A 24,905-nucleotide genomic window follows, 5' to 3' on the forward strand; every position below is an offset into this window, starting at 1 on the left:
CTATCCAAGCAATCATTCTCATTTCCAACTTTATAAGATGCAAATTTCCTTTAAGCAATGCATTGTCATTAAGCAATGTGAGTGGTATTAGCTGCATGAATGAAACATTATATTCAGCTGCCGGCTCTAGCCCATGTTCTCATTTAATTTAGTTTCGAGATACAGCATGGAAACAGGCCCTTCAGCCCACAAGTCTACACCGACCAGCGATCACACCAATATGTTCTATCCTACACACTGGGACAATTTACAGAAGCCAATTAACCTACAAACTTGCATATCTTTGGAATGTGGGAGGAAACCTGAGTAGCAAGCGAAAACTCACGCAGTCACAGGGAGAACGTACAAATTCCGTATGAGTTGCATATGTAGCCAGGATAAAATTCGGATCCCTGGCGCTGTAGGACATTAACTATACTGCTGCGCCACTGTGCCGCACGAAAGCACAATGTCAGTTAGAATTACAATCAAATTTCTACGTCACATATTAACAAAAATATGTATTTTCCTTAACCTGTTACCCCAATAATTATTTATTTTACTGTTCCCCCTTACGTTTCCTCACCAAATTGTGTTTGTTCCAGACCATGCAGCTCACATTGTGTCCCTTGGTGAGACTACAGGTAAAGGTCCAGAGTGGTAGCAGTTTTGGACCCATGACTTCCAGAATCAGCATGCTATCTATCAGCTCTTCTTCAGCAGTTAAACCTCCATCTGGATCTAGGTAATATCAAGGATTAAATATTAAAATATTTTAGACCTCACCTAATGAGGAAATAAAATGAAACAAAATAAAAATATCAGTCACAGACACAAAATGCTGGAGTTGTTTATTCTGTTGGTATACCAGCATCATCAGTTCCTTTTCATTAAATTATGAATATCAGACAAATGACTGTTAAAAAGTTTTGGAAATCTCTATAATACTAAAACTTTGTCTTGTTCATGGCTGTGTGTGTGTGTATGTGTGTGTGTGCGTGCGTGCGTGCGTGTGCATGTGCGTGTGTGTGTCTCTGTGTGTGTGTGCGCGCGTGCGTGCGTGTGTGGCTGTGTGTGTGTGTGCATGTGCGTGTGTGTGTTAATATCTGGTTAATTCCTATTTTCTTCCAAACGTTAGGCCACAGACTTCTCATTTCGCACATTCTACTCACAATTTTCCCGTCGAGGCGATAAACATCTTCCCATCGCATTCCCACCTATATTTCCGAAGTTGTTAATCGTTTAAAGTTTTAAAAACAGCCGGAAAACTCACCCATATCAGAAAAAAAAACGAGTGACGTCCCAATGCACTCGCAAGGCAGGACGGACATTACGGGAGGGAGGGACACTCCAGCGCTCGCGGTGAATGAGGAGCGGCAGCAGCTGCCAGCACCTGACGCCCAATGCCTGATGGGGAGGGTGGTGCTGGACCTGCAGCGAGGGCCGTGCGTGGGGCTTGAGATGGGGCCGTGACCGGGGCAGAGAAAATGAAGGGGCCGGGGCCGCTGGAACTAAGGATGAGCCTGGGTCTGGGGTTAGGAACGAGCCCGGATATTAAGTCGGGGCCTGGACTGGAGCCCAGGCGGCAGCCGAGCTGACAGCTGGAGTCTACATACAGGGCTGGGCCGAGTACGAGAACCAGGACGAGTTCCAGGCCGTGGCACTGCTCTACAACCTGGGTAGGTCCTGGGGCAGGGAATGGGAGTGAGGGGAGGAGGATGAGGGAAATGAGGAGGAGGGAGATGGGGTAGGGAGTGGGTGGTAGAGGGAGGTGGGGGGGGGGGGGGTGTGGTGTGGAGGAGGAAGATGGGGAGGGGTGGAGGAGGGAAATGCTCCCTCCCTATTTACTCATACTCCCACCCTCTCTACCCCCCTCCCTCTCTATCCCCAACCCTCGCTACCTACCCTCTCCCTCCCTACCGCCCACTCTACCCCTCTCCCTCTACCCCCTTCCCTCTTTACCCCCTCCCTCTCTACCCCCCTTCCCCTCTCTCCCCCTCCCTCTACTCTACCTCTCTACCCTCCTCCCTCTCTGCCCCCCACTCCCTCTCTGCCTCCCCTCCCTCTCTACCACCCCTCCATCTCTAGGGATTGAAGAACGAGGGTGAAGAGGAGGAAGAGGTAGTGCTGGGGGATGAGGAGAAATGAGCCGCGCCTGTGCAGATGGGTGCTATGCGTGAGTGGTGCAATATTGCTTTGGGGGAACAGCTTGCATTGGGGGGAACAGGTGAATGGTGGAATCTTGCGTTGGGGGAGTGCACTTGGTCTAGTAAGTAATAAAGATCACTTGGATTCTCAGATTGATTGATTGATTCAATTTATTGTCATTGCACTTTTCAGTGCAACGAAATGGTTTAGATCAAAACCTTTATCAGAGATGTTCTGACAGATCACACCTAAAACATTAATCCGGATTAAGATGCTTCATTGAGATGATTCCAATATTTACTAGATTAGATTTGACTGATGATTAGCTGTAGTCCTGCAGACATGGGTGCAATTTCTCTGCCCACATATATTATTCAGTTTGTACGCATTTTGTAATCTCCTGAGCCAAGCAGCCATAGACACTTCTTATAGAGTCATAAAACAATATGGAAACAGGCCTGACTTGTCCATGTCAACCAAGTTGCCTAATGCCCCTGTCCCACTTAAGAAACCTAAACGGAAACCTCTGGAGACTTTGCGCCCCACCCAAGGTTTCCGTGCGGTTCCCGGAGGTTGCAGGTGGTTGCCGGAGGTTGTAGGTAGTGGAAGCAGATAGGGAGACTGACAAAACCCTCCGGGAACCACACGGAAACCTTGGGTGGGGCGCAAAGTCTCCAGAGGTTTCCGTTCAGGTTTCCTAAGTGGGACAGGGGCATTACCAAGCTAGTCCCTGTTGTCTGTGCGTGGCTCATAATCCACCAAACTTATAGAAACTTTCTTATAGTAAGTTTTATTATAGAAACTTACAAAATTCTTAAGGGGTTGGACAGGCTAGATGCAGGAAGATTGCTCCCGATGTTGGGGAAGTCCAGGACAAGGGGTCACAGCTTAAGGATAAGGGGGAAATCCTTTAAAACCGAGATGAGAAGAACTTTTTTCACACAGAGAGTGGTGAATCTCTGGAACTCCCTGCCACAGAGGGTAGTCGAGGCCAGTTCATTGGCTATATTTAAGAGGGAGTTAGATGTGGCCCTTGTGGCTAAGGGGATCAGAGGGTATGGAGAGAAGGCAGGTACGGGATACTGAGTTGGATGATCAGCCATGATCATATTGAATGGCAGTGCAGGCTCGAAGGGCCGAATGGCCTACTCCTGCACCTAATTTCTATGTTTCTATGTTTCCTATCTATGTACCTGGCCATATGTCTTTTAAATGTCATAATTGAACCCATATAGATATCTCTATCAGCTCATTCCATAAATGCAACACCCTAGATGTGTAATAGTTGCCCGTCAGGACTCCCCGCTCACTTTAAAACCATGCCCTCGAGTGTTAGGTACTCCTTCTCTGGGGCAAAGACTGTGGGCATTCTCCTTATCTATTCTTCTCATGAATTTATACACTCGAATAAAGTCATCTCTGCGACCCTGATGCTCTAGGGGAAACGGTCCAAACCTATCCAGTCTCTCCTTATAAACCAAACCTTCCAGATCCGGTATCATTCTCATAGATCTTTTTCGTACTTTCCAGTTTAACAACATCGTTTTTATAGCATTTGTTCTTATTGCATATGTCCTATGGATATCTTAAAGAATCATAGAGACATATAGCCCGGAAACAGATCCCTTTATCTAACTGGTCCCAGCAGACCAAGATGCCCCATTTAAGCTATTGACATTTGCCCACCTTTGCCTCATATCCCTCTAAACATTTCCTATCCATGCTCCTGTCCAAATGTTTCTTAAATATTATTATTTTACCTGACTCAATTAATTCCTCTGGCAGCTTGTTCCATACACCCACACCCTCAGGTTCCTATTAAATATTTCCCCTCTTACCCTAAGCCTATGCCTTCTAGTTCTTGATTCCCTTATCCTGGATAAAACAATCTGTGTGTATTCACCCCACATTGAATATAAGATGGAAGTCATGATACAGCTTTATAGAAGTTTGCATGTACTCCCTCTGATCATGTGGGTTTTGCTCTGGGTGCTCCGATTTCCTTCCACGTCGTAACACGTATGGGTTAGTAGGATAATTGGCCACTGTAAACTGCCCCCAGTGTGTAGGGAGTGGATGGGGAAGTGGGATAACATGGAGCTGGTGTGAATAGTGGTCGATGGCTCGTATGAACTTGATGAGCCAAAGGGCCTGTTTCCATGCAGTGTCTCTAAAAGCTTAACATTCCCCCTCCTCTTTTCCACTTCCTCTATCGTGCCTGTGCTCCCGCACCTCGGAACATTAACCTGCTAGTCCTATCCCTCCATTTGGCAAAACACAAAGTCCTGGAAGAATTCAACAGGTCGGGAAGATTTGTGGAGGGAATAGGGAGACGATGTTTCGGGTTGGGACCCTTCCTCAGACTAAATGGAGCATGGGGATGAATGTAAGGAAGGCCCTTTGATCCAACTCATCCATGCCAACCAAGATTGCCCATCAAAGCTAGGCCCATTTGACAGTATTTGGCTCATATCCCTCTAAATCTTTCCTATCCTTGCACCTGTCCTTCAAATGCTGTTACATTGGCCTCAACTGCTTGCCACGGTAGTTCATTCCATATCGCACCATCCTCTAAGAGAAAAAAGTTGCCCCTCCGGTTCCTAGGTCTTATACAACTGCAACATTATAGTTCCAATGTATATACTCAATATCCTGGCTGATGAAGGCCAATGTATTAAAGCTAGAGTTCTTCACTACCCTATCTACCTGTGACACCACTTTCAGGAATTGGGCTCCTGTACTGCTGGATCCTTCTGCTCTACAACGATCCTGAGGGCCAACCATTAACTGTGAAAGTCTTGCCATGTTTTGACTTCCCAAACTGCAAAACCCTGCACTTATCTGCATTGCACTTCATTTGCCATTCCTCAGCCCACTTGCCTGACTGATCAAGATCCTGTTGTAACTTTTGATAACTTTATTCATTGTCTACGATACCACGTACTTTAGTGTCATCTGCAAACTTAGTAATCTTGCTCTTAATAATCATACATTTTCATCCAAGTCTTTGTTATAAACCACATATAGCAATGCACCATATCCTGAGGTACATCACTAGTCACAGACATCTAGTCCAAAAAACAACGATCCACCACCACCATCTGCTTCCTTTCAGGTGTATGAAGGTAGATAAATCTCTCGGGCCTGATCAGATATATCTGAGGACACTTGAGTAGCTGCAGAAATCGCAGGAGCCCTGAAAGAGATACACATATAGTCACGCAGTGTGGAAACAGGCCCTTCGGCCCAACCTGTCCACACCGACCAACATGTCCCATCTACACTAGTCCCACTTGCCTGCATTTGGCCCATATCTCTCTAAACCTGTCCTATCCATATACATGCTTGTTAAATGTTGCGATAGTCCCTGCCTCAACTAACCCCCCTGGCAGCTTATTCCATATACCCACACCCTTTGTGTGAAAAGGTTACCACTCAGAATCCTATAAATCTTTCCCTCTTCATCTTAAACCTATGCCCTCTGGTTCTCGATTCCCCTACTCTTGGCAAGAGACTCTGTGCGACCACCTGATCTATTCTTTTCATGATTTTATACACCTCTATAAGTTCACCCCTCATCCTGCTGTGCTCCAGGGAATGGAGTCCCAGCCTGCTAAACCTCTCTTTATAACTCAGCCCTCAAGTCTTGGCAACATTCTTGTAAATTTTCTCTGAACCCTTTCCAACTTAACAACATATTTCCCATAACATGGTGCCCAGAACTGAACACAATATTCTAAATGCGGCCTCACCAACGTCTTATATTTATAACTGCAACATGACCTCCCAATTTATATACTTAATACTCTGACTGATGAAGACCAATTTGCCAAAAGCCTTTTTGACCACCCCATCTACCTGTGACGCCACCTTCAAGGAACTACATATCTGCACTCCTAGATCCATAATAATATGAATCATCGTTAGACATGGGTGAGGCACCGGATGACTGGGCTAATCTTGAGCCTCTATTTAAGAAGGCCTGCAAGGAAAATCTTGGCAACTATACATTGGGAACATGTTTCCTGCCTCTAGCGTGTCCAATCCCTTAATAATCTTATATGTTTCAATAAGATCACCTCTCATCCTTCTAAATTCCAGAGTATACAAGCCCAGACGCTCAATTCTATCAACATATGACAGTCCTGCCATCTCGGGAATTAACCTCGTGAACCTACGCTGCACTCCGTCAATAGCAAGAATGTCCTTCCTCAAATTTGGAGACCAAAACTGCACACAATACTCCCGGTGTGATCTCACTAGGGCCCTGTACAACTGCAGAATTACCTATTTGCTCTTATACTCAACTCCTCTTGTTATGAAGGCTAACATGCCATTAGCTTTCTTCACTGCATGCTTACTTTCAGTGTGTGATGAACAAGGACCCCCAGATCTCTTTGTACTTCCCCTTTTCCCAACTTGACACCATTCAGATAATAATCTGCCTTCTTGTTTTTGCCACCAAAGTGGATAACCTCACATTTATCCACATTAAACTGCATCTGCCATGCATCCGCCCGCTCACCCAACGTCCAAGTCACCCTGCATCCTCATACCATCCTCCTCACAGTTCACACTGTCACCCAGCTTTGTGTCATCTGCAAATTTGCTGTTGTTACTTTAAATCCCTTCATCTAATTCATTGATGTATATTGTAAATAGCTGCGGTCCCAGCACCGAGCCTTGTGGTACCCCACTAGTTACTGCCTGCCATTCTGAAAGGGACCCTTTAATCCCTACTCTTTGTTTCCTGTCTGCTAACCAAATTTGACCAACTGGTCTTGTATTCACTGGAATTTAAAAGGATTAGAGGGGATCTTATAGAAACATATAATATTCTTAAAGGATTGGACAGGCTAGATGCAGGAAAAATGTTCCCGGTTTTGGGGGAGTCCAGAACCAGGGGTCACAGCTTAAGAATAAGGAGTAGGCCATTTAGAACTGAGATGAGGAAAAATGTTTCACCCAGAGAGTTGTGAAACTGTAGAATCCTCTGCCATAGAAGGCAGTGGAGGCCAATTCACTGGATGTTTTCAAGAGAAAGTTAAATTCAACTCTCAGGGCTAAAGGAATCAAGGGATATGGGGGAAAAACAGGAACAGTGAACTGATTTTAGATGATCAGCCATGACCAATAGAATGGCGGTGCTGGTTTGAAGGGCCAATTGGCCTATTCCTGCACCTATTTTTCTATGTTTCTATGATCTACGTTTTATGATAGTTAACACCGATTTGTACGTGGAAGATCGCGTCTCACAAACTTGATTAAGCTTTTTTGACAAGGGCAAGGACATAGGCATTGCCTATATGGATTTCAATAAGATCTTTGATAAGTTTTCACATGGTAGGCTGCTCTATAAGTTTAGATTGCATGGCATATAGGTGAGCTAGCTTCGTGGATACAGAATTGGTTTCATGGAAGAAATCAGAGGGTTGGAGTGTTAGTGTGCGGGGAACGCAGGTCGGTGCAGAATCGATGGGCCGAAGGGCCTATTTCCACACTGTATCTCTAAACTAAACGGTTATAAAATGTTATAATTTACCAGCTAGTATAGGTAGCTGCCGATAAGCAGCAAGTTTAGGCTGGAAAATATTCTCCATAATGACACGCTCCATAATAAATAAATCTTGCTTCAGTTTCTCATTCTTTAAGATTTCGTCCAGCTCATGGTCTACATATTCTATGCCTGGGACTGAGGAAAAACTTTCCGACTCTCCCGATGAGGTGGATCGGCTTTCTGTAATCAAAGCAAATATTTTACATGTAAAAATACAATTATCCAATTTGTTTGACAAAGCCTCAAGCATTGCGCCTGCTCCCTCAGATTTTCCACCAGGTTGGCTATTGTCAAAAGATGCCATTGTCAAATGGACAAACCATTACATTATTTTAGGTACACAAAAATGCTGGAGAAACTCAGCGGGTGCAGCAGCATCTATGGAGCGAAGGAAATAGGCAACGTTTCGGGCCGACCTGAAGAAGTGTTTCGGCCCGAAACGTTGCCTATTTCCTTCGCTCCATAGATGCTGCTGCACCCGCTGAGTTTCTCCAGCATTTTTGTGTACCTTCGATTTTCCAGCATCTGCAGTTCCTTCTTAAACACATTACATTACTTTGACCAGTTCAGAGTACAGGGAATTCTGATAGTGACTGTCACCAGACACCATCGGGTCTCTGATTGTAAAACTGGCAAAGACCATAAAATAAGAAAGATTTGGGAAACAAGGCTCGTAAGAATATTTTGTAGATTATTGAGATGGTGCTTTTTGATCTTATTCTCAGCACCAAGCTAAGAATCATAAATCGTCAATATTAAATCATCCGTAATTATTTTTCAGGTGGAAATGATGACAGCTATGTAATGCCCTTTAACTGTAATAGTGGCTGAGCAATTATGACAAACTTTATCACATCATATAAACTATCAAGAGAGAGGAACAGGTGCCCAGTGGAACAATGACAAAACTTATTTGCTCCATAACTTTCAGGAGCATTTATATAATAGCAATAACAATAACAATAATACTAACAGGGTTAACAATATTAATATTGTAACAGCATCAACACATGTACTTACTGTGTATTGCTGCGCTCTAATTTCCAGTAGAATCAGGATCAATTTCCCATCTCTATAACTTTAAACCTCTCATCTTGTATGTGTGTATATGTGTGTGTCTTTATATTTTCGCAAAAACACGACGCGGTAACGATAAGATTTTTACATATTCTGACTCACATTTTTCCCCTCTAAGCAGTGATCAGCTTCACTTAAGATTTATGCATTATTTCACGACATTGCTGATTAAATTTAAATATTTTTTTTTTAAACTCCCTTTTAAAATGACCAGATACCACTGATGACGTCACAACGAGGTCCGCGGGCACAATGGCTCGGCTCAGAGCCCGTTTCACACACAGAATATTCTACGAGCTTCGAGTGATGTCAGGCAGAGGGTCGCATTTCCAGAACATTTCTCAAACGCTTCACCACCTCCCCAACGGTCGACCTGCTTCATTCTCACTGCTTGATGCACTCCTTGATGCTTCATTCCGACTTCACCATCTTTAAAGATATGATGTCACAATGAGGTGGGCGGGCACCATGGCTCAGGTCAGCGCCTGTTTCACACACGCCCGCCCGCGGCCTCGCTCGGGTCCATGCCCGCCGGCAGCCTCGCTCGGGGTCCTGGTGTTCACGCCCGCCCGCGGCCCGGTGCCTGGTGGGGCGGCTGCTGCCGCGGGCCAAGCCTGGCAACTGGGCCTGGGCTGTAGCCGAGCCTGGAGCTTGAGTAAGGGCTGAGCCCGGAGCTTGGGATGGGGCCGTGATGGGGGCTGAGAAAGAAGCCGCCAGTGGAAACAAGGACGAGCTGGGTTCAGGAACGAGCCCGGAGGTGAAGTCGGGATCTACCCGGAAATGAAGTCGGGGCCTGGACTGGAGCCAATGCGGCGCCCGAGCTGACGGCCGGAGTCCTCTCTATCCCTCCCCTCCCTCTCTATCCCCTCCCTCTCTACCCCTCCATCTCTGCCCCTCTCCCTCTCTACCCTCCTCTCCCTCCACCCCTCCCCCTCCCTCTACCCCTCCCCTCCCCCCTCCCCCTCCTTCTCTACCTCCTCCTTCTCCCTCTCTATCCTCCCTCCCTCTCTCTCTACACCTCCCCCTCTCTCTCTGCCCCCCCCCTCCCTCTCTGCCCTCCTCCCTCATTGCCCCCTCTCCCTCTCTACCCCCTCCCCCTCCTCCTCCTCCTCCTTTAACCCCCTCCCCCTCCCTATCGACCCCCTCCCTCTCTACTCCCCCCCCCCCATCCTCCCTCTCTACCACCCCTCCCTCTCTACCCCCCCCCCCCCCCCCCCCCTCTCTACCACCCCTCCCTCTTTACCCTCCCTATCCCTCTCTAGGGAGTGGTGTGTATTCGGGCCTATTGGTGTGTGGTGGAGTATTGTGTTCGGGGATCAGAGCTCCCCTGTGACGCCGTTTTCCAAAATGCCATTATGGTCACTTCCTTCCAGTGTGAACGTATTATAAAGCATTATCGGATTTGACCTTCCAATGTTGCAATTTACAATCTGAAACACTTGCAATTGAAATCATCCACAGCAATGTTGGGCAGCAGCTGGCTCTTAGATATGCTCTTGTGATCTCAGGAACTGACAAAGGGGGATGTGGAGGGGTGGACAAACCAGTTGCAAAATAGTAGTAACATGGAAAAGGTGGTGATATGTGAAGGACGGCAATTGCAAGGGCAGTGGATCAGTGGGAATGTATTCCACAGTTCACTGCTGGAGAGGCAGAGCATTTACATGTTCATAAGTCATAAGAACAAATATATCCAACAAAATAGCCTCCACAGCCATCTGTAGCAATGAATTCCACAGATTCACCACCCTGACGAAAGAAATTCCTCCTCATCGCCTTTCTAAAAGTATGTTCTTTTATACTAAGGCTGTGCTCTATGGTTCCTAGATTCTCCCACTAGTCATAGAGAGTCATGTTCATAGGTTCAGAATCATACAACGTGGAAACCTCTGGCCCAACTTGCACACATTGATGAACATGCCCTATCCAACTAGTCCCACCAGCCTGCATGTGGCCCATATCCCTCCAAACCTGTCCTAACCATATATCTGTCTAAATGATTCTTAAACATTGTAAAAGTACCTAGTGGAAACATCCACTCCACAATCACTCTATCAAAGACATTCACTATTCAGTAAGTTTCAATGAGGTCACCCTCTCATCCTTATAAACTTCAGTGAGTACAGGCCCAGAGCCATTAAATCCTGATCATACAGTAACTCCTTCATCCTCAGGATCATTCTCTTAAACTTCCTCTGGACCCTCTCTATTACCCGCACATCCCATCTCAGATATGGGGCCAAATGCAGTCTGAGTGGAGCCTTATAAAGCCTCAGTATTACTTTCCTGCTTTAATATTCCAGTCTTCGCGAAATAAATGCTAACATTGCATTTGCCTTCCTTACTCCCGATACAACTTGCAAATTAACCTTTTGAGGATAAATCACTCTTCTCTCTGGGTATGGAGGAAGTCCAAGACAACGGCTAGGCACTCTTGGCAGGAGATTTCTTGGGAAACCTCCATTTGGAGAGGATTTTCTATGTCTGCACCATCTATCAGTGTCTGTATTTTGGGGAAACGCTCACAAATACTCATGCCTGCAAATTAACCTTTTGGGAATCTTGCATCATCACTCCCATGTCCCTTTGCATCTTGGATTTCCGAATCCTCTCCCCATTTAGAAAATATCTACACCATATTCCTACTACCAAAGAGAGTGATCGCACACTTTGCTACGCCATATTCCACCTGTCACTTCTTTGTCCACTCTCCAGACCTGTCCAGTCCTTCTGAAGCTTCCTCTACACCACCTGCCCCTTCACCTATCTTTGTATCATCCCCATCATTAATATATAAGGTGAAAAATATCGGTCCCAATACTGATCACTCTGGAACACCACTAGTCACCTGAAGCTAACCAGAAAACGTCCCCTTTATTCCCAGTCTTTGCCATCTGCCAGTCAGCCAATCTTCTGTCCATGCTCGTATCTTCCCTCTAATACAATTAGCTCATGGTTGATAAACCCTACAATGTTTCCTTCTATGTGGCCCCCTCAACTGTCTCCAAACTCTGTGCCATGCCATCCAGCAAGTTAGGTGGAGACAAATACCGATTGGAAGTTGGTTTTGATTGTAAGAAAGCAGTTAACATCCGATCGTAAATGTGATCAATGTTTTGACTAGGCATTGCTCCACAGTGTACTATGGAACAGTCTGACAAGAATGTTTTTAGTGTGATTGGCCAATCAAATTGTGTGGTTTTGGTTTTTGGTTACCAGTGGGTAAACAAAGACACTCAGGTGCAGATCGGTGAGGTTGAAAATCATGCCAGAAGGCAAAAGGCAGGTATTGCACCATTGCTAACATAATTGGAACAAATTTAAATATTTCCAGGGGAGTGCATGTATCAAATATACACAGCTCATCAGTTTGAAACCAAATCTTTTTTTAAATGTCCAGAACTGTATTCAAAATTTCCACAAGGCAATCAAATTGCAGTGCAATTCTCCATTCAGCAGAGTTACATATCCCCACTGGAAAATCAAACAGTGCCCAAAATCAACATAAAATAATTCTAACTAATATAATTTAGTTCATTTTCTAAAAAATTCATGAGAAATTTTCAGTATAACATGAATAGCTCATTTACACAGATGATGGCACTGCTACCTCAGTGCTCCAGGGTCCAGGTTCACTCCTGGACATGTCTTATCTCAGAGAAGTTCACACATTCTCTCTAATTCTCCTGGTTGCTAAAGACTTTAACTCCCCCTCCCATTCCATACTGACCTTTCTGTCCTGGGCCTCCTCCACTGTCATAGTGAGACCAAATGCAAATTGGAGGAACAACACCTCATATTTAACTTGAGCAGCTTACAATCCAACAGTATAATAGTAATTCCTCCAACTTCAAGTAACCCTTGCTTTCCTTCTCTCTCCGTCCCTAGTTCTCCTACTAGTTTCACTGTCCTGATTAATTTTACTGTTTGTATGTTTCATTGTCACCTTCCCCTTAACCAACAATGAACCATTGTATATTTCCTTGATCATCGTCTGCTTTGATCTGCCCCTTTACACCTTACATGTTCTTTGTACCCTTCCATATCTCGTTTCCCTCTCCCTGACTCTCAGTCTGAAGAAGGGTCTCAACCCGAAACGTCACCCATTCCTTCTCTCCAGAGATGCTGCCTTTTCTGCTGATTATAGACAATTGACAATAGACAATAGGTGCAGGAGTAGGCCCTTCGGCCCCTCGAGCCAGCACTACCATTCAATGTGATCATGGCTGATCACCCAAAATCAGTACCCCGTTCCTGCCTTCTCCCCATATCCCTTGACTCCGCTATCTTTAAGAGCTCTGTCTAGCTCCCTCTTGAAAGCATCCAGCCTCCACCTCCCTCTGAGGCAGCAAATTCCACAGACTCACAACTCTGCGTGTAAAAGATTTTCCTCATCTCCGTTCCAAATGGCTTACCCCTTATTCTTAAACTGGGGCCCCTGGTTCTGGACTCCCCCAACAGCGGGTACATGTTTCCTGCCTCTAGCGTGTCCAAGCCCTTAATAATCTAATATGTTTCAATAAGATTGCCTCTCATCCTAAATTCCAGAGCATTCAAGCCCAGCCACTCCATTCTATCAACATGAGAGTCCCGCCATCCCGGGAATTAACCTGGTGAACCTACGCTGCACTCCCTCAATAGCAAGAACATCCTTCCTCAAATTGGGAGACCAAAACTGCACACAATACTCCAGGTGTGGACTTACTATGGCTCTGTACAACTGCAGAAGGACCTCTTTGCTCCTATACTCAACTCATCTTGTTATGAAGGCCAACATGCCATTTGCTTTCTTCACTGCCTGCTGTACCTACATGCTTACTTTCATTGACTGATGAACAAGGATCCCCAGATCCCGTTGTACTTCCTCTTTTTCCAACTTGACTCCATTTAGTAAATAATCTGCATTCCTGTTTTTGCCACCAAAGTGGATAACCTCACATTTATCCACATTAAACTGCATCTGCCATCCATCTGCCCACTCACCCAACCTGTCCAAGTCACTCTGTATCCTCATAGCATCCTCTTCACAGTTCACACTGCCACCCAGCTTTGTGTCATCTTCAAATTTGCTAATGTTACTTTTAATCCCTTCATCTAAATCATTAATGTATAGTGTAAAGAACTGCGGTCCCAGCACCGAGCCTTGCGGTACCCCACTAGTCACTGCCTGCCATTCTGAAAGGGAACTCTTTATTTCCTGTCTGCCAACCAATTTTCTATCCATGTCAGCACCCTACCCCCAATACCATGTCCTCTAATTTTGCCCACTAATCTCCTATGTGGGACCTTATCAAATGCTTTCTGAAAGTCCAGGTACACTACATCTACTGGCTCTCCCTTGTCCATTTTTCTAGTTACATCCTCAAAAAAAGTTACTCCACCATTTTGTGTCCATCTTCAGTGTAAACCAGCACCAGCAGTTCCTTCCTGCACACTCTAATGACCATGTGGGCTTCTGCTGCATGCCCCACTTTCCTCCCGCAATTACATTTGGTTATTGTAAATTACTCCTTTATGGAGATAAATGGCAAAAGATTCATTGGATGTAATACTGACCATAGTGAGGGGAAATAAAATAGCAGGGCCACATTAAAATAAGTAGGGGGAACGAGACTGATGGAATTGTACTGTAAGAAGCTAACATGGTCCCTATGGGTCAAAAAGCTTCTTTCTCTGTGGTATTAATAAGTAAACAAACAGGAAGTTAGAAGTCATAATGACAGATTGTAAATCTATAACATTTTATGGAGAAATCAGTTGAAATCATCTCTATTTAATAGACTTTTTCATTATTACATACTTACCTAACCCTAAAGAACTTAGAGCTGATAACGTTTGAATTATAGTTCTGTCTAAATTAACTTGTGCTGGTAACGAATCTTTTTTCTGTTTCATTGGATTGAAGGCAGCGTCTCCATACAGTTCTCTTTCCTTATAGCTATCATACAGGTCCCAAGTTGTTGCCATGACAGCTGGAAAGCAAAACATTGTAATTTGTCAATGTGTCATTTGGATACTTCAGCTAGATTTCCAAACATGGAATTAATTTTTCACCACAAGCAAAAATAATACTAATAATAACCAACTGAGAGCAAATTTTGACACAAATGCAACAGTATGGGGTGATATCAAATATATGTAGTTATTTTGAAGCTCAGCCTATTTCATCTCCCCAGTTTAATCTCCATCTGATTGGTTATTTTGCATCTTAGCACATTAAGATCATGCATATTTTCTGGCTGTTTCAAACAAAATGTCAGAAACATATATAAAGCCTATATAAAGCATGACCCTGCCTCTTCAAGATTACACTCATTTCCAGGAGTTTTGTTTTGTGAATGAGGAAAAGCCACATCCTATGAACTCTAAGTAGCAAGTATGGCTAGTAGACTATTTCAACTATCTAATTATTGCTTGTACCATTTCATGTATCTTAAAAAACACATATTGAACCATTTTCAACACCTTCATAAACTAGCATTATGAATGCTCAAACTTTACACTTTGGCCTCTAAATCTCATAACCTCATTCAATGTGTTCTTATTCCTCTGCAAACTTATAGCACTAAAATGGAGTATTTATTACTATTGTACGTACAAAACGCTCCAGACCCTCCAGTCCTTACAAAAAGTAAACTAGCTAAGAATACACAATTAAATTATAATAACCAATTGTGATTGCATTGACAATTTTCCCCTTCCTCTCATGAGGTTGTTGGGAATATAATCTCAATAGTGTAAAAGTAGGCAATGTGTAGATCCCCTCCATCTGGACGGAACAAGAATAGAGTTCCCTTGGTCAACAACTTTCACCCATCAGCGTCTACATCCAATACATCATCCTCCAACATTTGCGTCACCTGCAACGTGATCCCACCACCAGTCACATCTTCCCATCTCTACACCTTTCTGCCTTCCGCAACTCCTTGGTTCACTCATCCATTCCCACCCTAATGACCACACCTATCCTCCCCCTCCCCCTACAATCAGTCTGAAGAAGAGTGCATACCCAAAATGTCACCTATCCACATTCTCCAGCTGTTACTCCAGCATTTTGTGTTTTTTTTGTAAACAAGCATCTGCTGTTCTTCGTTTCTATACTAGGAGTACAGGTACAGGTAGTTCTCTGAAAATGTGATCTCAGGCAGATAGAGTGTAAAGAAGCCCCACATTGGCCTTCATCAGTCAGGGTATTGAGTATAGAATTGGAGACGTTATGTTACAGTTGTATAAAACATTGGTGTGGCCCCGTTTGGAGTACTAGATTCAGTTTTAGTTACCCTGCTATAGGAAGGATGTCATTAAGGTCATAGGTTAAAGGTGAGAGGGGCAAGATTTGAAAGGAACCTGAGGGGCAACCTTTTCACTCAGGTGGTGGTGAATATATAGAACGAGCTGCCAGAAGTAGTAGTTGAGGCAGGTACTATACCAGCACTTAAAAGATGGATACATGGACAGGAAAGGTTTAGAGGAATGTGGACCAAATGCAGGTAAATGGAGCATCTTGGTTTTCATGGATGAGTTGGGCTGAAGGGCCTGTTTCCATCCTGAGCTAAAGTACCTGTATTCGACTCCCCTTCAATTTGGGGAAAGAAGATTGTGACCGTTCACCTTATCTATGCCGTTTGGGTTTTAATACCTCTATTAGGTCCCCGCTCAACTACTTAGTCCAGGGAAGAAAGGCGCAGCCTATCCAATCTCTCATTATAACTCCGTGCCAGTATCAACCTTGTGAATCTTTTCTGCACCCATTGCTGCTTAATGACATATTTCCTCCAGGTAACCACAGCACACAATAATTCAGGTGTGGTCTAATCAACATCTTGTACAGTTCCAATATGATTTCCCAACTATTGTACTCATGTGATAGGAAGGAACTGTAGGTGGTTTATACCAAAGATAGACACAAAGCACTGGAGTAACTGAGCAGGTTGCCTGACGCGCTGAGTTACTCTAGCACTTTGTGTCTCTCTTGTATGCAATACCCTGACTGATGAAGGTAAGTATGTCAAATGCCTCCTTCACCATCTTGTCTACCTAAACCTACCTGTAAAAACCTTCAACGAAGTACAGACTCGTATCACTAGGTCTCTCTGTCCTGCCACACGTTTGCTGTGTAAGTCTTGCGCTGGTTTGAGTTATGAACTTGGCTTCCAAGATCCCCCCCACACATTAATGCTGTTAAGTGTCTTGCCATTAGCTGTATATTTTCCCCTTATATTCAACCTTCCAAAACTGCACACTCAACACTTGCTCAGGTTAAAGTCAATCTGCCAATTTTCTGCAGTTGATCTATATCCAGCTGTATCTTCAAACAGCCTTCCTCACAGCCTGCAACTCCTCCAATATTGGTGCCGTCAACAAACTTACTCACCAACCCATCATACAACATAGTCATTGTGAATCCCGCCGTACATTGTAACCTTCTGGATCAACCTACCACCTACCTACGCAAATTGGACAAACAGCATCTCATATTTCCTTTGGTATGAATATTGATTTTTCTCACTTCAGGTAGCCCCGGCATTCCCACTCTTTCTATCCACCCCCCCCACCCCACCCCCACCCAAGTCACACTCGCTTCTCGTTTTCACCTAACAAACAGCTAACAATGGCCTTTCCTTTATCATCATTTTTTGCATATATTTTATTCATTGTTCTTTATCTCTACACATCATCGTCTATATCTCTCCTTTCCCTTATCCTTTACCAGTCTGAAGAAGGGTCTTCTTTCCTGAGATGCTGCCTGTCCCGCTGAGTTACTCCACCTTTTTGTGTCTATCCTATCTTGCCTCCCTCAATAACCTGGGATAGATCCCATCAGGCCCTGGGGTCCTATCTACCTATCCTTACTTTGAAGATTACTTGCCATAACCTCCAATTTCTCATCAGTGTTTCCATTTGCTGGCCTGCTGCACTGGTTCTCACCACCCCCCCCCCCGTAGATTGAAGCATTCTGAAACAAATATAATACATCTTACTTGGATGACCCGAAATTAAAGCGTATAATTAGTTAATTACCTAATTGTAGCTAATTACAAAATTGACCGTTGTGACGGAAATAGTAATAAACACCCAGACGGCCTTGAAAATTCAAAAATGTGATATTCTCAAGATTAGAGCTTTAATATTATTGTATAATATGTTGTAAGTCTGTAACAGATAGGTAAATAAATTACAATTTCTAGCAATAGACCAAGTCTTTATGGAGCAGATCAGTTGCTAGCTGGTACATTGGCATATCATAATAAGTAGCATCATCATACTCCTCAGATTGTAACCAATAAGCTACTCTGTACACCTTGTTTTTCCTCAACTTTTCAATTTTGGCATTGTAAATTACAAGTTTTTGCTCTTCAAACCACACATGACATGCCGTTCTGCCCACTACTTTTCCATTAACAATGTCCTGTAGATTCAATTTCTTAAGAAAATTATATATTTTTTAAATAGCCTAAGTATCCAAATAACAAACTAATCCCATTCACACAAGAATTCACAATATAACATGATTTTAAAATCTCACTGTCATGAATTTATATCCTAGATGGAACGAATTTAATGTTTAATTCCCATAAATTAATCTAAAAACATCCACCCAAAATATAATCAAATTATTGTTTTTTGCACAATACATGGGACACAAACTGCTGTGAATATTTGGTTTAAAAATAATGATCATGGAGAGAGAATAACACAAAATATAGACAATTTAGACGGCTTATCTCCAAAAAAATAGGCATTTTAATCATCTTGCTTCTGGAACGCTATTGATTAGAACGTTGCATTTGCGGTGAATTTGAACCCCATATCGGCAGGAAAAACACTGCCGGTTCGTATGGGGCCCAAATCACATTTTCGCAACGTAAAATTAGATTAAACCCATCCCAAGAAGCAAGATTATATGTAAAATAGACGATTTACAATTTGTTTCGTCCCGTTTTTGCGATCCGTCACGTTGTAGGTGTTGAGGGCGTTCGAAGTCGCTTTTTATTTTAATCCAAATATTAAATTGTCCAGCGATTTTTTTTTTATATAGCGCGAACGGGAGTCGGATCGATTTTTCTTCAGCAGCTTAGCAGCCCGAGGAAATCCGCCTCTGATAGGCAGTACAAAACGGCATTTTAATCCCGCCCCCCCCCCTCAATGGCGCCAAAATCGCGCACACGGCCAGTGGCAGAACTGCAGCACCGCTGAAGGTAAGTTTTGTAACATCGCTAAAACTTTGCCTCAATTTATCTAACTTTTTCACCATCCTCAAATTTGCTGGTGCTCTGCATTATGTGCCAATAACAAATAAACTAGATGTTTGAATAATATGTTTTGTTTGCTTGATAGTTTACCTTGTTCTTTTGTGTTAATTTTGTCACACTGAATATCCTTGGATTTTTGTGCTCCAGTGAATGTCTGTGCCATCCTTTCAATGTAGCGATCATTGCCAACTCGCTCCCTGCAGAGTTCAATATATTGTGCATTCCTTGTCCTTAAAATGAAAAAAATGCCAAAGTTTGCATTCACCTTTGCTACAAATATTGCAAGGCGTGGAACAGGAGCAAAGACTGGAATCAGCTGCAATATTTGGTCCATTTTCTCCTGGTAGTACCGAGGTCCAATTTCATGATGTGCCAGATACTCAGCAGATCAGACAGCATCCGTGGTGCACATGGAGAGGCTCTGAATGCAGTCGAAGACGTTAGAGGAAGATGATTTAGACTTTGTGTGTAGGAAACAACTGCAGATGCTGGTTTAAATCGAAGGTAAACACAAAATGCTGGAGTAACTCAGCAGGACAGGCAGCATCTCTGGAGAGAAGGAATGGGTCGCGACCCGAAACATCGCCCATTCCTTCTCTCCAGAGATGCTGCCTGTCCTGCTGAGTTACTCCAGCATTTTGTGTCTATCTATGAGTTAGACTTCCTCTGACCTCATCATGTCTTTTTACAGCGCCAACCTTCCTGTTCATCGCGGTGTGTGTCTGTTTCACCTTGGCTTTGCACCGTGGGAATTTTTTAGACAGCGCTTCCCCGCGTGCCCTGTCCCCCACCTGCATAACAGGATGGTGAAGGAAGCAATGTGTTTGTGTGTGTGTGTTCCACTCTGACAGTCGCCGTACCAGTTGCCGGTTTTTCAGGCGACTGTCGGCAACTTGACAGTCGCCGGCAGTCCGCCGAAAAATCGCCTGTGAGACTGGCTCATAAAGCTACAAGTTCAGTATTTCACAAACTCTGGGGGTACACAAAATTGCTGGGGAAACTCAGCGGGTGCAGCAGCATCTATGGAGCGAAGGAAATAGGCGACGTTTCGGGCCGAAACCCTTCTTCAGACTGATGGGGGGTGGGGGGGGAAAAGAAAGAAGGAAAAGGGGAGGAGGAGGAGGAGCCCGAGGGCGGGCGGATGGGAGGGTGGGAGGAGACAGCTAGAGGGTTAAGGAAGGGGAGGAGACAGCAAGGGCTAGCCAAATTGGGAGAATTCAATGTTAATGCCATAAGGACGCAAGGTCCCCAGACGGAATATGAGGTGCTGTTCCTCCAATTTCCGCTGTTGCTCACTCTGGCAATGGAGGAGACCCAGGACAGAGAGGTCGGATTGGGAATGGGAGGGGGAGTTGAAGTGCTGAGCCACCGGGAGGTCAGGTAGGTTTCACAAACTCTGGTTTGCTCTGCAGAATAAACAGCACCCAGCTTACTTCAAGAAACTGCTTCCATTCAGTAATATAAATGGTAGATTAATCAAATAATATGGTAGGATATTTACGATGTAAACACTTACTTTACAGCTTCTGCTTCTCCTGAATCCACTGAAATGATTTCAACTGGAAGATCCAGAAAAGTATATGTTTCAGTCTCTGTCAGGTACACATCAACAATGTCATTTAGTTCATCATCTGTCAGTTGTTCTCGTACATCCTCTCTCCGCATTTGTTCATCTAAAATCGTGAGTGTTTATGAAAGGCACAAATAATAATCCGAATTATCATCTAAAATTAACAGATTTGTTTAAAATGTTGAAATATTTTAGTCAAATGGGAGAAAATGGTTTCCACGGATTGATAATTAAAGAGCATCACTTTAATTAACAAAGAACCATCAACTAAGGAACAAAAGGAATCATCTGCCTGTACATAATTATCTAGGATACATTTTCTGTGGCAGATAACTGTTAGGGTAATAAATTAACCACATTGGCGTAATAGCTTCAAAAAGAAAAATAGCAATAGAACGCCTCGGAATGATGGGGACACAGCAATAAAGTACATGCTTTTTCAGAAAACTTAGTTTGGTTCAAAACAGTACTGGTTTAAATGGCATCTTTCCCTGCCTTAACATTTTATCCTTTTATAATTTCCCACTCTCTAGAACAGGGTACACACCTGTCAAACAAATCCTGATCACACTTTAGATGCAATTCAGATTAGATACTAATCCACAAGTGACAAATTAAAACCTGACATGATTACCCTTGACAGCATCGATGTATTGATGTACAGAGTGATTTTGGGATCCAAGTCCATAGCTCCCCGAAAGTAGCAACGTAAGTAGATAATGGTAAAGAAGCCGTAAGGTATGCTTGCTTTCATTGGTCAGAGCAATGAGTACAAGACTCAGGAAGTCATATTGCAGTTTCATAGGACTTTGGTTAAACCGCATGTGAAATATTGTGTGCAACTCTGGTATACCCAATATATAAAGGTTGTGGAGACTTTGGAGATGGTGCAGACCAAGTTCATGAGAATGCTGTCTGGATTAGAGGGTATTAGCTTAGAGTGCATTGTTTTCTCAAGGAGTGGTCGGTGCCTTGAACACACTGCCAGGGGTAGTTATGTAGGCAGATACAAAAGAGGCATTTGAGAGGATTTTAGATAGAGAAAGGATATGCAGAGAATGGAGGGATTTGGATAACGTGCAGGCAGAGGAGATCATGTTCGGCATGAACATTATGTGCCAAAGGGCTGTTCGATGTTCCATAATTAAAATAATAGCAAAACTTATAATTCTCTCAAATTCCCTTCCAATACCAATATTAAAAATGTTTAAGAAAGTATCATTAAGTACTGTGAAAATGCTTCCAATTTATATCAATACCACATTATAGTAGCTGAAATAGCAATATATGAGCAATTATAATTTATCAAGACATTAAATGTAGCTACAGTATTTTTCATGAAATTTCCATCTCAAAAAATAACAAAATAAGTAACCAAAATAATTAACTTTATGAATTAGTAACTAGGGAGTTAATGACATTATACTCATAAATCTGTACAGTGTTAAGCTACAAAATATGGTGACAAATCTTACAATGTATACTACTTGTAACCTCATGATGCACACTAGAATCTCCAATGTCATCCATTGAATCTGAAAAAGTACGACTTGTTCTGGAGATGCTACCGCTGTCAAAAGTGGATCTGTGGATAATAGAGAAAAGAACATTGACAGGAAATGCAGGTAAGTACACCCGCACACTTTATTGTGATCTGTAATTTGTCTCTGCTTTGTTTAGTTTAGTTTAGTTGAGAGATACAATGTGGAAATAGGCCCTTTGGCCAGGTAGTCCACGCTGATCAATGATTACCTGCACACTAGATCTATCCTCTAGTATCTTTGGGCAGGTGGGCAGGCGGGCGCGCGCTGGAGTCCAGCAGCGGAAGCCGTGGCGCGAGCGTACTTGGAGGCATACTGGAGGCAGATTGGTCGGCATGTTGGTATTGTGACGTCAAGCAGCTCGTGAGTCCGATTTAGATTTTAAAATGAGTGGTGGGGGGGGGGGAAGGATTTTATTAAAAAAAGTGTACATAAAAATGTCCAAATGTTTTGAGGAGTGGATGATTGAATGTAAAAGTGAAATCGCTAGCGAAATGGAAAAAATCTCGGAGAATTTCTGAGTTGTTTTGGCGTAGCAAGGAATCAAAAGGCCGAATCTGGCACCCACAAACACACACACACGCACACAGACACACACAAACACACACAAACACACACACACAGTTTTAATATATAGATAGATAGATAATAGATGCCAAATTTTGTGAGTTTCATACCAATTTTGAAATGAAATGGCTTGAAAAGCCCTAAAATACAAAAGCTTATTTTATGTCAAGCACCACAATGGAATCCACATTCAAGGAAATGTACAATAGGGGTGTTATCCCTTTCCAGAACAATGTTCAAAATCTCAACTGAACGAGATTTAAGACAAAATGAGAGTTACCTGGTAAAGGGTCCTCCATAACTGACATTTGCTCCAGTCTGGTAAAGTGTGCCAGTGAAGGTATAGTCAGAAGTTGTTAACTCTTGTGAGGAGAAAATTTTACTTTGCCTGGCTTGTGGAATATTAGGATCCAAGAGTGGATGGGGAGTGACATCTTTTCCATTTTCATCAAATACCTAGAAATTGATACAAACAGCAATATCAGTTGAGCATGATCAATATGCATTTAGTAAGGAGATAGCGAGCTCAATAACATGGTATGAAGAAAACAATTTCTCCCTCAATGTCAGCAAGGTGAATAAGCACATCATTGACTTTAAGAATCGAAATGATGTACACATCCCAGTCTACATCAATGGTGCCGAAGTGCAGATGAACAAGAGCTATAAGTACTGTGACTTAAATATCACCATTATTCAATGTTTATGGACTTGGCAACAAACCTGAATGAATACACTGCAGTTGTTAATGACTAGAGCCAGGATGTTTAGGCGCTAAAAAATCTCTGAAATAGGCAGGCAACAAGGCAAAATATTACAAAATAGGCACAAAAAGGCATTTATTGACAAAAAAAGGCATAAAAAGGCATGTATTTCCACGACCAAAATATGTTTAAAAATGATAATTATGAAGGAATACTACATTATTGCCTGGTTGCACATAACTACTAGCATTTTTTTCAAATAACTGGTGTTAAACTATGCCGTCTGTCAGACAGAATATGCTTCAGTTGTGAAAAACTTCTTTCTACCCCAGCTGACGTCACTGGTGCATTCCTGAAACAAGCTACAAACTCTACATTCATGTTGATATCTTGTGCTTTTTGACTTCTCCAATACTTCCAATGTCAAGAAATACTCCTTTGATGATTGACCTGCCTCCAGTTTACCGATGACCACATTGGCAACATATCTCCCCACAGCATTGGTTGTCTCGTTTATTAAGATCCATATTTTGATGCATGCAACTTCATCTCTAATGTTCTGCACAACAATGTTGAAGTTGCTGTCAACATAATTTTTCTGTAATGATGACTCGCTCGGTATAGGTTCCGTTGTGTATTTCCCTAAAAAACCTCTGAGAGATTTGTTTTCCGATTTCCACAGTGGAATTGCAGCATCAATGAATGCTTTGCACAGATCACTCGAAGCGATTGGAGCCAGCAGTAAATGTTGTGAGGAGACAAGCTTGCGTATTTCCTACCTTCAGTTTCTCTGCGGTCAACTTGTGTTTAGCTGTCTGTTCATGCTTCGCAAAACAGCACACAGTTGTCTGTAGAGAATATATCACTCCCGTACACTCTCATCAAATCATAAAGTTTTTTACAAGGCGTTGACGACTTTAGGCATTTTGATGCTTGCAGGGGTAGATCCTACAGGAGCGGGGTTGCAGACCTCTTCAGGCAGGTCAAGTGCAAGCTGAGAAGAGGAATCAGAGCTGTCAAGGAAAGTTGAGGAGCAAGTTCTCAGCAAATTACTCTTCTTCAGTGTGGAAGGGCTTGCAAGAAATCACAAGTTACAAGAGGAAAACTCCCCGCTCCTTGGGCAATCGTCAGCTGACCAATGACCTGAATGAATTCTACTGCAGGTTCGATTAACCCTGGTACCCCCCACCGGATCCCCAACCAACACTTCACACCTACTCACAGCTTGACTCCAATATGAAAAGACTAGATCCTTCCCCAATCACCACTTCACACCTACTCACAGCTTTGACTCCAGTATGAAAAGACTAGATCCTTCCCCAATCACTACTTCACACCTACTTAAAACATGACTCCAGTCTGCAAAGACTGGACCCATTCCCACGCACCCCTCTCCAATCACCACTTAACACCCAATTACAGCCGGGTTTCGCTCTGGTGCTGTAAATTTTCTTGTAAGTTATGTTAAAATGGCAAAAAAAGGGCTGATTTAGGCACTCAATCGTGAAA

At 43.3% G+C, this 24,905-nt stretch overlaps 1 protein-coding gene across 2 annotated transcripts in view; it reads right to left on the reverse strand.

Moving 5' to 3' along the window:
• The window catches only part of dnai4 (dynein axonemal intermediate chain 4), a 73,793-nt gene that overhangs the window by 23,350 nt on the left and 25,538 nt on the right, over nt 1-24,905 (reverse strand). Inside the window, exons 3-9 of one of the 2 annotated variants that reach the window (XM_033028439.1) lie at nt 22,973-23,148; nt 22,060-22,169; nt 20,531-20,687; nt 19,105-19,244; nt 14,566-14,733; nt 7,670-7,864; nt 566-720 (exon numbers count right to left, since the gene is read on the reverse strand). In XM_033028439.1, the coding sequence (XP_032884330.1) occupies nt 566-720; nt 7,670-7,864; nt 14,566-14,733; nt 19,105-19,244; nt 20,531-20,687; nt 22,060-22,169; nt 22,973-23,148 (1,101 nt within the window). Of the gene's footprint in view, nt 1-565; nt 721-7,669; nt 7,865-14,565; nt 14,734-19,104; nt 19,245-20,530; nt 20,700-22,059; nt 22,170-22,972; nt 23,149-24,905 lie in introns of both variants that reach the window. The other variant, XM_033028438.1, reaches the window with a different exon arrangement.

Source organism: Amblyraja radiata, chromosome 10 (genome assembly GCF_010909765.2).
Source record: "Amblyraja radiata isolate CabotCenter1 chromosome 10, sAmbRad1.1.pri, whole genome shotgun sequence".
Lineage (NCBI taxonomy): Eukaryota > Metazoa > Chordata > Chondrichthyes > Rajiformes > Rajidae > Amblyraja > Amblyraja radiata.